Raw genomic sequence first — 13,000 nt, 5'->3', positions numbered from 1 at the left:
ACAAATAAGTATTACTACCTCCAATCCACACCAACTGACCAAACTACCCATTTTTCTTTTTGGGTAAATCTACACCAAACTACAGATTCCTTTTTTTAGTAGTAAAATCCTCTCACGTGAAATATTTTAATGTTATTATTTCTCTTTCATACTTTTTCCACCACACACACTAACAATAGTTTATAATTTTTCTTAAATCTTTGTGCAAAAAGTGAATGGGTAGTTAATAGTTTGGTGTGGATTGGAGGGAATAATCAATAAAGAGATGACCGCAAAAACAGTCTCTCTACTAGTATGACTGGCTTTAAACAAGGTCTCATGAAGCTGAAAAAAAGCAGAAGAAACAATCTACAATTTTTCAAGTTACACCTTATGCGAGGCTGAAAGTGACTTCGGCGAGCACTTCTCTGCTGACACTGGGGGCGGTAATAGCGAAAAAAGTTGGTGTAGGCTCCTTCATACAGGAAAAATTATAATAAAATACGGGAATAACACAAGAAAAAGGATACACGAACACTTCTTCCATGTTAAATTGATAAGGAAGTTCAGGATCCAGCATACCGCAGAGTCCAAAGCAAGCCATCATAATTATGTCCTTTATTAGCATCAGCCAGAATTCTGCAGGAATAGACAGGACACAATCACCAGAATAAGAAACGAGTCCTAACATAACATATTTATTTATGTAAGAAATGATAGATAATACTACACTGTTTCAAAAAAAAAAAAAAATTGGAATAACAAATAAATGGCATTCTGATCAGAATGTATGCATCCGCTCATATTTGACCAATAAAGTCGTACTCACTGTCACAGTTACGGACAAAATTGCTTCTCCTATACCTCGTGCTAAACATCTTGGTATTATTTTTTGATTTAAGTAAAAGGGGGTATTGATGCATAAAGGATACCAACGCGTGACATCTGTTCACAAAAGAAAGACACCAAGGGGTGTCACCCTCCACACCTCTTGGTACCAAGACAGGAACATGGGCATGAAAACTGAAAGATAACATTTATTTTCAAACATGTGTACAGCTGGTTATGTGCCATATGCTGCTTTACTTACTGCAGAATTAATGCTGTCAAACAACGGCCATTCCCCTATGCAAGAAATAAGGAAACAAGAAACCTGTAGCACTTTTAATAACAATGGGTATCATATACTCCTATTTAACATTGGACCGCTGGCAACTCCATCTTCTCTACCTAGCACATCTTTCTCAACTACAGTTTTCACCGAATCCACAATGGTTACAAGTTATGGCTACTCATAGTGATGGACCCTCCTTTTTAAAAGCGGGGAAAAAGCGGAACCTTTGCACTGGTCAGATGCTGAAAAAAAAAATCAAATACTTCCTTGTTATGTTTGATTGTTTATATTTACTTTTTGCACAGGTTTTTAAGCGAGTCTAAATTAGGAAGGGTCATATTGTTGATTGGCATATATGCATTCCCAGTCTCTCTCATCCCACCACCAACCTCATCCCACACACTACCATCAGTTCATCAAGAACCGATACTTGCAACCTTGACTACCACCTCAATCAGGCCTCCACCTCCAGACAACCTCCGCCTTCACCTCCGCACCTTTGCACATCCACATCCACCTCCACGCCTCCACCTTCAGACCTACTCCGCTCCGCCTCATGCCTCCACCTCCAAACCACCACCGTGCGTCACCACCTCCTTTGCCACCAAGTCATTACGGTCAGGCCCCAATTAAATCACCATCGGTGCTCATCACGTCAGATCAGTTGCCCAGTTGTTGGTGGTCGCGCCGAAGTAGTGACGTTGTATTGGATAAGGTCGTTTGGTGGTGGGCATTGGTGGAGCCAGAGTTGGGTGATGGTAATAGATGGAGATGATGGGCATCTCAAATGCGTCGGGGTGGTGGTGGGAGTGGGGGGTTTGAGGTAGGTTTATGGTAGTGCAAGGATGGGTGGCTTTGGGATGAGGTTGGGGGCCTCAGGGTTGGGAATGGGGATGGATCCAAGAGCATAAAGAAGAAGGCATTATAGTCAATTAATAAAGTTTTGAGTTACCAAAAACAGAAATGTATGCAATGCAATGGAACACATATATAATCAAATGAAATAGTGAATATAGGAGGTAAGGATGACTCATGATGAAGTTCACAAGACTGCATCTGTGGGCTAGATATAGATATATGAAGCTGCTTAACTGTGTTTGCCACTCGATTTCAGAATTTCAAGAACTAAAAATACATGCTTGCCTAGTAGAATCATCACTTATTCAATGCCTCTTGGTATGATTATACCCTTATAGTGCCTACGTTTTGTAACTTTACTCCTGGATGCACCTTTAAAACAAATGTAACAAGACAAAAAGTAAATGTATGCGAAGGCCATCTAAAAAAGCTGACAATGTCTCAATAACCACAAAAACTGATGGAAGAGTGGGGAAAAAAAAAAAAAAAAACGTGTAAAAAAGCATAAGCCTCAGTCAACATTAACACTGCCAATAAATGAACAAATCAAGAACATGCAATCAACAAGACAGCACAAACAGACCCACAGTAGGAGATAGGAGGAAGGGATTGAACAGAAACATATACCTCTCAAAACTGGAGCAAATGCCATCAAACCAGCACACAAAGTGATCCTTAGGCAGGCGATTTTTATAGTTACAGCACAAGTAACACAAAACAGCATGCCTGACAATTACAACAACAAAAAACGAGAATATTACTCTGAGGCTTGTTGTGTATAGCAGTGGATATCGCTTGGTGTGCCTTGTGCACAAGGTGCACCAAAGGCGCCTCGAGGCATTTTAGCTACCCCACTCAGCCTTGAACTTAAGAGCGCCCGAGGCAAGCGTTTTAAAACTAAGTTTATAAACACAACAATTTGTATTGCTCAATAGTGTTCGATGTTGTAAGCCCTAGATTGAAGCAAAATAAAATTAAACTCACCAGACCCATGTTCCATGTTGTAACTGATTTAGAAGGTAGTCTGCAGTACTCAGATTTCTTGCTCGTTTTGTAGCCAATGGTCTTTTATTCACACCAACAATAGACTGGGAAAAAAACCAGAAGCAAATACATGACATAAACATAACTTATTTGCATTAAATAAGCATTTATAATGCACGGATAGGGTCTTTTCCTAACTCTCTTTCTCCGATTAAAATCCCTGCTTGACTTTTTGGTGTGGAAGTTTCAAAACGTTCACATCAAATATGTTAAAAACTATAAAAAAAAAGTTTAATATGAAACATAAACTTTTAGATATGACCAAAAATTCAAAAAAAAAAAGATTTGATACAAAAATGTAAGAGAAGTATGACCAAAGAACATTTACTATACTAAAATCTATACATATGGGATTTGCTAGGGATAAGGAGAACCGTTACTAGGGTAATAGAGCTCAAATGAAGAAGAATTTGGAGAAGAGGTGATGGTGGTGGAAGGCGGAAATGAGGAGAAGAGGGTAATAATTACCGCATAAAAGGGAATAGTTACCCAACTCCACACTAGGAGATAGTAGTATATACCGGTTAGGCTCACGGTTAGGATAATCGTGCCTAATCTCGCTAAAAGCGAATAATAATGGCCACAAAATGCAGTAAAGTGCGCTCGAGGAAACTTTCAAAATCTTGATAACTCGGTCTTGTATTGGTGTCACAGCCAATATTTAAAACCATGCACTAGGGTTATGCATTACCTCCAAATGGGCATAATAGTTCTCCATTTTTCTTTTGATAGCTAAGACATAATATTAATTAAGGAACACCAAGGGGGTGTCATCCATGTACAAAATATATGATAGAGGTGGCGGCAGCCATCTTCAAAAAGACACGATGGGGATGACGGATTGACGGCCATATACAAAAAGACGCCCTAAATACGACGCCCGTATTCAAAATGAGAGGTGGATAATTACGCTCTCAAACTACCATGCCTATTAGTTTCCCCATCATGTCCTATTCCCACCCTCCGACACCAATCGCCTCCTCTTTCTTCTATTTAAGCTTTTTTACTCCGGCAATAGTTAACTCCATGCCAAGCGAGCCTTGAGGTAAAAGAAAGAGCAAGAACAAATAGTAACTATCACTTGAACAATTAGAAAAGAAGTACAGAGATTCAGTTCCTCCTCTTTATCAAGACAAAAAAGGACTACAATTGTGGATAGCCAAGCTCATATAAAAATGCATAAGACATTAAAAGTTAAGTATGGCATGAATGGATACCCGATACACAACAAGAGCTGCCAGCTCCAGTAGATTGTGATTAGAACTTGCCAAAGTCCCAATCTTTTCATCTTTAGCTCCAGCAGTTGTAAATTTGTCTAATCTGATAGTAGAATGTTAACAGTCATGCATACACCAAATGAAATACCTTGAATGTGTTCATTGAAGGTAACAATAAAGATTACCCTGAAGACATTATTTTTTAATAGAGCCCTTATTTATCCCAAATGAAAAGGAAAATGCAATTTAATTCAGCATGCAAAAATTTACATTGCACATGTTACCAACAAAGAATTACTCTTGCAGCAAGAACAAATTATGACAAATCTATTTACTTTTGTTTGTTTTGAAATCAACTATCGGAGTATTACTCAAACAAGTACAGAAATAGCAAGATGAAGATTTTTCTTCCAATGCAAATTACCAATGGATATTCCACTGTAACCAATCTTATATACTAGATAAACACAACATGAAGTACTTTTTTCTAGGGACAACTGAAAGAAATAACCAGACCTACATAAACGAATAAGATAACCTTTCACATTCAATAATATTGAGTGCCAACTTTTAGATATAAGAGTTGTTGACAATGTGAAAGCTATTTTTTCCCCAAAAAATATATATATCGATTAAACTACTCTAAGATTAGCAAAGAAATTATTGCAGTGGTAGCTGTCATTAAACCTGCAAAAGTTTGATTCATTGCCAAATGAAAATGACAAAGAGGTAACATAAAAACAGAGTGCTAACCGAGAAGTGCCGATGCAGAGAATACTGCAATGCTCTAGATCTTTACCAATTATCTTTAACAACTCATCTAATAAAGGGGGTTCATTTTCGTCTTCATTTCCTCTTCTCAAAAGTAGTTGTAACTTGGCGTACAAAATTAGTACATCCTAGCAGCAGAATTTAAATTTATTATTTTGGCAATGAAAGAAACGGATAAATTTATAAATCCACAAAACAAAAATAAGATACCTTGAGATCGGTATCAGAATCAGGACGTTGATGCCAATTACTGAATACAAACGTCTTCACAGAATTATGGATAATCAAAGACTCGCCGCCAAGATTTGGACCATCTTTTAACAAATATGCATTAAGACATTCAATAAACTTACGTGGAATCCTCCATACATCCCTGCAAACCAAATGACAAAAAAAATAATGAAAATATAATCGAAGTTGAAAACCAGATAACAAAATAACAAGCCTCTCGAGACGTACCTAGTCGTGAGTTTAAAATCAGTGAAGAACTCAACAAGCGTTTTTCTAATTTTGCTCGGGAAATCCCCAGGAGGATTTTCCAGTAGAAAATGAAGAGTCATCAAGTGTTTGAAGCACTCTTCTGCACAGTATCTAGATTTGCCTGAATGCTCCTCGCTTAAACTTACTTTGACTTTTTCAATGTGAATGACCACGAGTTCTTCAAGTAGACAAGAAGAATCATTTAAAGAGTTACCAAACAAAAGTCCAGAACACATATAAAAGACAAAAGTGTCCGAATGTAACTATTGCTCACCACAGTAATGAGCTTTCTTCATATGAAACCGGTAATCACGAACAGTCAAAACATGTCGTAAGAGAACAGCATACTCCGAGTGAAAGCTCGGAACACCTCTAAAGACATCCAAAATGTGTGTAAAAAGATCCTTAGTGATCATGATAAGAGGCAGATGATGACCTGCACAATTATAAATTAACAAAATTTTCAAATTTTAGTTACATTTTGATAACCCCAAATGCAACACAAGAGATAAACTCTTAGCAAACATGTCACCAAGATCTCATCACATGCCAATAATCTCAAAACTCTTATCTCTTTTCTTCAGTTCAGGCTTTTTTCATTCATTGTTTTTACCATTGTACTCCGTACTTCTTTTACCGTGCTTTCCAGTCATTATTCATTTATTTGTATTAGTTTACCTCATATCAATGGTTTCGAATGAGAAATCATATTAGCTGCCTCTGAAGCACTTTCGGACAGAGGTTTTGCTGTTGTTTTCAATAACAAGCTCAAATCATGGATACAAATAACCCATCGCCATTCAACTTACCATGACTTTTATTATCCTGAGCAAACTGGACAACGGTTCGAAGTGTTTTGGCAAAAAGTAATTTGGGATCCCGCTTCTTGCTTCCCGATATCTCCTCCTTTGTGCAAAAAATCAGCAAACGAACAAGGAATGGCCAGGTTTCCACTGTGTGATGAAAAATAAATAAATAAATTCAATCATATACATGTACAACAAATAATTCAAAATGAAGGTAGCAAAAGGATACAAGAGGTACTAAAAAGCAACCCTTACCGCCAGCTATATCTTCCAGTTTAAGCATTGCTGTTTTCCGACTAAGATATTTACAAAAACTTATTGACCTTTCACCTTTTAGCCATGTGTTAAGTAGCTTAATCCCCTCCTAAACATAATACAATCAAAGAAACATACATCAAACTACGCATTACCAACAAATTAGAGTTCACAAATATCTAATTGGACGGTAACTTCCAAAAAAAAGTAACTGAAGACTCAGGTGCTTTGCATGAATTGCATCCCTTATATACGAAGAGCACATATCTGAAAGACTAAGGTATTTTGTATCCCTACTGTTAACATTTTCATCATCGAAATATACGTCAATTTACACAATTGCAACAAATAATCAATTAGTGATTCCATGGCATAAATGTAAAGCTGAAGAGTGAGGTATTTGAATGAACATAAGCTGAACTCCACGACACAATAGCAACTAACTAATCGGCAGTAAAGTACAGAACTACGGAATTAGGTATTTGTATTTCTCCTAAATATGCAATAGACAAAACAAACATCAAATTGGCAACGAAAAAAAGTCCAACAAAACACTAGTCATTCCAAAACACTCATCGATTAATGAAATATAAGTTGAACTCCACAACACAATAGCAACAAAAACATCATTATTCGCCCTAAAGTACAGAAGTAATAAGTTAGGTTTTTCCTTTTCTCCTAAACATGCACTAGCCGAACAAACATCAAATTGACAGCGAAATAAAATCAAACAAAACACTAATCATTTCAAAACACTCGATCAATGAAACCTAAATTGAATTCCACAACACAATAGCAACAAAAACACAATTATTCGCCTTAAAAGTACAGAACTAGGGAATTAGGTTTTGGCATTTCTCCTAAGCAGACATCAAATTGACAGCGAAAAAAAAAGTCAAACAAAACACTAATCATTCCAAAACACTCGATAATATAGGGCATTAGCAATAGACAAACCCCAAATGAGGTTTGTCTAATGCCACATCACTCAACACACAAACCTCTCTAACAACAAACCTCAATACAACAATAGACAAACGTTTTAAATATAAACAAACCTCATAAAAGTATACTACATGGGGTCCACTATCATTCACAACCAAAAACACAAACCTGTATACATAATTGTAACCGTTCTCATCTATGAACCTCAACCCCTATTCCCAACAATAGAGAGGTTTGTCAACAAACCTCTAAAAAGTATACAAACCTTTGTTGACAAACCTCTATTGTTGATGCCTAAGTTAGACTCGACAACACACTAGCATCAAAAACACAATTATTCAGCGAGAAGTACAGAACTACGGAATTAGGTATTTGCATTTCTCCTAAACATGCAAATAGACGAAACAAACATCAAATCGACAGCGAAACAAAGCCAAACAAGACACTAATCATTCCAAAACACTCGATGAATGAAACAGAAATTGAACTCCACAACAAAATCACAATTGTTCTCCTAAAGTACAGACCTAAGGAGTTAGGTTTTTCATTTCTCCTAAACATGCAATAGCTGATACACGGCGGAAATAGTCAAACAAAACACTAATTACTCCAAAACACTCGAATAATATAGGTTGAACTCGACAACACAATAGCATCAAACACATAAAATCGACATCGAAACAAAATCAAACAAAACAGTAATTATTCCAAAACATTCGTCAATCAATGAAATATAAATTAACAGAATAATCAAACAAAACACTAATCACTCCAAAACACTCGAATAATATAAGTTGAACTCGACAACACAATAGCATCAAAAACACAATTATTCGGCGAAGTACATAACACAATTACTAACGTATTTGCATTTCTCCTCAACAAACATAAAATCGACACCGAAAAAAAATCAAACAAAACAGTAATCATTCCAAAACATTCGTCAATCAATGAAATATACGTCGAATTACACTATTAACGATTCAATAACAAACAATGTAGAGCTCAAGTGCGAGGTATTTGCGATTCTCGCGAAATAAGGTCGAACAAAACATTAATTAATGGCGAAGATAGACGAATAAGCATAAAATTAAACAAAAATGGAGGAAATTGAAAGGTAACATCAATGAAGAAGAAGATGAAGATTGAGTAAACATACTTCGCGAACTTTCGCTTTATCGGAAGACAATTTAGTAACGATATCGTGAATATCTCGGGTAGTAACTGTCGTCATCGTCGGAGAGATGAAAGAGTGGAGAGAAATGGCGGGAAGAGAATGGAAGGGAAGGGGGTTTTACCGTTTTAGAGAGTGTTTAGTAGAGACTAGAAGTACTAGTGTCCTTGACAAGGAATTGCGGAAGTACTGGTCTCTGGGGTTAATGTTGGTAAATGGTAAATATAAGCTGTAACTGTAAAGTCGGCGACAGGGTGGAAATGGGTGGTGTGTTGCCGTGTTGGGCTTCTTTCTTGGGTTTACACCTTGGAACAGCCTGGTTTATGCAATATTGGGCAAGGCAAGTAACGGTAAGAATATGGGCTATTCTTGTTGTACAGTTTAAAAGTGTGTACAAATTTTCTCGGTCGCATTTGCGGTAGAGGTTGTTTAACATACATCGGATGTACTACCTCCAATTTTTTTTGTTTTTGAGCATATATGTATATTTTTTTAGCTTATTACCTCAAAGTTTATTTGTTTTTTAGCATATTTATATTTTTTTTGAGCTTATTAAAGTTTATAAGTTATATTTTAATTTTTTTTCCATCAAAAGTCAAATTTTACTAAATTTATATGTAATGTTTTTGAGTTTTATTGTAACTTTTTAAAGCTTAATGTTCAAGTGAATAAACTCAAAAACTTTATAGTAAAACTCATAGTTTTTAAAACAAAACTCGAAAATTTTATTATAATGCTCAAAAACTATAGAATTGGTGGTAATACATCAGATGTATAATCCACTTACTGCTTTTCATGTACATGGTTAATTGCAAAACCCACTTTTATTTTCTTTTAGAAAAGAAAACTAGGTTGATCCTCTAGGTTAAGATCAACATATCTCATCCTTTCGAATGAGTGAGGTAAGTTGAAGCCACCGGCTATCAAACCACCTCGAAAGAGTTGGACATGAATGTCCAATAGAAGCCATAAAGTCAGCAACCTTGTTGGCTTCACGAAAGCAATGTTTAATTATCACTTCATCGAAAAAACGAAGGTTTAATTTCACATCCTTGATACTAGAAATTTGCCAAGAAATTTGCCAAGTACCTCGAATTGAGTTAATAACACATAAATTATCCTTCTCCACAATTAACTTTGAGATTCCTATTTAGCTGCTAAAATACCTTCTTTTAAAGTAAGAGCTTCCGCAACAAAGATACTATTGGATCCGCACTTTTTTGCTCCCAACAAAACGACTTTGCCATTGTGATCTCTTATAGAATATCCTAAAGCAGCTTTATTATCTTCTATTCTCGATCCGTCAAAATTTAGCTTTAGAAAACCGTTTCTAGGTTTTTCCCACCAAATTTCTTTCTTACTAGAGTTGTTTCTAGTTTATTCTTCTATTTCGTGATTATTGAGATCCTTAAATCTAGTTACATTCCAGGTCTTAGTGTTATTATTACATAAAGTAATAAGTTTGCTGATACTTAAATTAACATTATTAAAGATAATATCATTTTTATGAAACCATGCATTCCACCAAATAAAAATAATTTTAATGAAATCATCTTTTGGAATTAAATCTTTGAGATAATTAAGTTTCGTTATAAAACTTTGGCTTGTAATATTATCATAATTTGACAAAAACTCGTTGAAACTTGATACTAATAATGTTCAAGTCTTGGATGACAGACTCAATCAACGGACATTCGTAAAAGAAATGATCTTTGTTTTCAATAGGATTGTTGCACAGAACACAATGAGATGGGATATCAATATGACTCTTGAAAGTCTAATTTTTGTTGGAAGACCATCAACACAGGCTTTCCAAATAAAAAATTTTAATTTTGGAGGAATATTCAATTTCCAAATCCACTGAAATTCACATTTGTCAAGAGCTTGATCGAACAAACCTTGCGCTAACCAAGTTGCTGTTTTGGTAGAGAAAATTCCATCTACGGACAACCCCCAAATGAAGGTATCTGGAATATCATTATATGGCAGTGGAATGTTAGTAATCTGATTAATAATATCGTTATTCACTCAACTGGATAATTTACAAACATCTCATTGTTTGTCTGAGGTTATGAAATCTTTAACCAAAAGACTAGGATTACGGTTAATATCATCATCAATCATACTGCTTGTAAGTGGGTGTGAAAAAACTCAATTATCAGACCAAAACTTAATGTTGCTACCATTACCTACATGTCATCTCAATCCTTTTCTAAACAAAGTCCGAAGACTCATAAGTTTACGCCATTGCCAAGAAGATACTGAATTAGGCTTATGATCAAAAAGTGAACAATTTTTCAAGTATTTTTTAGTCACCACCAACCGACTTTGGTAAACAAACTTTATGCCAACCAATCAACTTAGGAGAACGCTGGGAAAGATTTTTATTCCAAAGAAAGTCTCTATTAATTTTATCTAATCTCTATTATGGATCGATGAAGGAGGGAGGAAGTTTTGCATCTAAAAAGTTCCCTTCGCGGCTAAATTAACATTGACCAGAACTAGTCTACCCACTCTTTTTTTCAGAGAGATTTTAGTGAGACGGAAATTGAGTTGTGTTATGAAGGGCAAAGATGAAAATTTACAGTAAATGTCGACGATAATTAGCAAAAGTGTCGACGATCTTTAACACGTGCCTTATGAAACTGTGCTGATCAATGCACGAAAGGCCCAATTATACAAGAACGGCCCATTAGATAAATCAAATTTCAGAATTGATTCGTCACCATTCACTAATTCCACTACTTTGATGATAGTTTGTTTTGGGTGCTGATTTTCGCAGTACGCGTTTTACTTTTCACAGTACGCTTTTGACCACTCTACCCTTCTCATTTTCAATTGTATTTTCCCCTCAGTTTTCTCTCCTCTCTCTCTCTCCCTCACTTTCACCGTCTTCGAGAACTCGGTCTCCGATGTCAAAATTTCCGTTAATCCATCTTCTACGATTCCGTCTTCGTTGTTTATGACATCAATACTTCAAGTTTATCGCGTGAGTACTCTCGTATGGCAAGTTTCTTGACGTTAATTTTAGAAGGGTCTTGATTTTACTGCAAGTTTGTCGCGTTTTGTTCATGCTCTTTTACTTGGGCATGAAAAATGCAATGGATTTGTGATTTCAATGCTTACTCCTAGTTTGTCGCTTCCTTGATTAATTGTTATGGTGAAACAATTGGACATGTAGCATTTCAGTCAATTATTTTAAGGATGTTGTAATGTTGATTCATGATTTCAATGTTAGACAAACCCTAAATTAAAAACAAAGTCATAAAATTTGAAAGAAAACATTAATAATAACGCTATTAACGAATTAAATACGTGTTTTACACTTAAATTATCATTCGTGATTGAAGACATATGTTCATTTTGAGAGAAGGCAGGGTTGACAATAGAGAGATAATCAGGGATTCAGGGATAGTCAAATGGAAAGAATTAGACAAAAAGTATTAAAATGAGTAAAAATTGTACTGCGAAAATAAATTACGTTTGTTTTTTGTGTAAACCATCTTACTTTGCCCGTATTTGAGCCAGGCAAGATTAATAAAATGCTAAAATTCTTCCTCCTAAATTTTAACACTACTGTATTTTAAGACTTAACTCAAAACTCGGGTTAAGTTATAGCCTAATACTCACTGGTAATTCCACTATCTTAATAGTTTGTTTTTGGTCTAAATCATCCTGTTTAGTCCAAATTTAAGCGGGGTTAGATTAAAGAAATGGTAAAACTCTCCCTCGTAATTTTCATTACTACTGTATTTCAAGACTTTAACCCAAGATTCGGGTTAAGTTATAACCCAATACTCATGATGAAAACTTGATTTAGTTAGATAGTCGAAAGTCGAAAATGGGCATCCATGGTTTTCGCTTTTCAGAGGACGTAGTTGAAGAAAATGAGAAGTTAGATGGTGAACATAATTTGACATTGATTTAATTATCTTGGGCCTTGTTGTTATTGGGCTGGTCTTATATCAAGAGACAGTCTTATACTCCGTATAACAATTTGAATTTATGAAATTGTGACGATCTATGGACAAAAAGCCCAATTATACAAGAACGGCTCACTAGATAAATCGAAATTCAGAATTGATTCGTCACTGTTCACTAATTCCACTACTTTGATGATAGTTTGTTTTTTTGTGTAAACCATCTTGCATTTCCCGGATTTGAGCCATACAAGCTTATTAAAATGCTAAAATTCTCGCTTGTAAGTATTAACACTATTGTATTTCAAGACTTAGCTCCACATTCGGGTTAAGTTACAGCCCGATACTCACGGGTAATTCCACTATTTTAATAGATTGTATTTTTGGTGTAAATCATCCGATTTAGTCCGCATTTCAACTAGATAAGATCAATAGAA

General features: G+C 35.5%; 1 protein-coding gene across 1 annotated transcript in view; it reads right to left on the bottom strand.

Moving 5' to 3' along the window:
- The window catches only part of LOC141652617 (serine/threonine-protein kinase ATM), a 48,156-nt gene extending 39,324 nt beyond the window's left edge, over positions 1-8,832 (bottom strand). The window contains exons 1-12 of the mRNA XM_074460161.1: positions 8,629-8,832; positions 6,525-6,633; positions 6,273-6,416; positions 5,738-5,899; positions 5,443-5,641; positions 5,194-5,356; positions 4,966-5,111; positions 4,213-4,315; positions 2,936-3,039; positions 2,579-2,677; positions 562-618; positions 370-454 (exon numbers count right to left, since the gene is read on the bottom strand). Coding sequence (XP_074316262.1) covers positions 370-454; positions 562-618; positions 2,579-2,677; positions 2,936-3,039; positions 4,213-4,315; positions 4,966-5,111; positions 5,194-5,356; positions 5,443-5,641; positions 5,738-5,899; positions 6,273-6,416; positions 6,525-6,633; positions 8,629-8,703 — 1,446 coding nt within the window. The 5' untranslated portion in view covers positions 8,704-8,832. The remainder of the gene's footprint in view (positions 1-369; positions 455-561; positions 619-2,578; positions 2,678-2,935; positions 3,040-4,212; positions 4,316-4,965; positions 5,112-5,193; positions 5,357-5,442; positions 5,642-5,737; positions 5,900-6,272; positions 6,417-6,524; positions 6,634-8,628) is intronic.
- Positions 8,833-13,000: the final 4,168 nt, after the last annotated feature.

The sequence above is a fragment of the Silene latifolia genome, chromosome 4, assembly GCF_048544455.1.
Source record: "Silene latifolia isolate original U9 population chromosome 4, ASM4854445v1, whole genome shotgun sequence".
NCBI classification, from domain to species: Eukaryota; Viridiplantae; Streptophyta; class Magnoliopsida; order Caryophyllales; family Caryophyllaceae; genus Silene; species Silene latifolia.
This window is presented reverse-complemented; position numbering and strand designations above follow the sequence as displayed.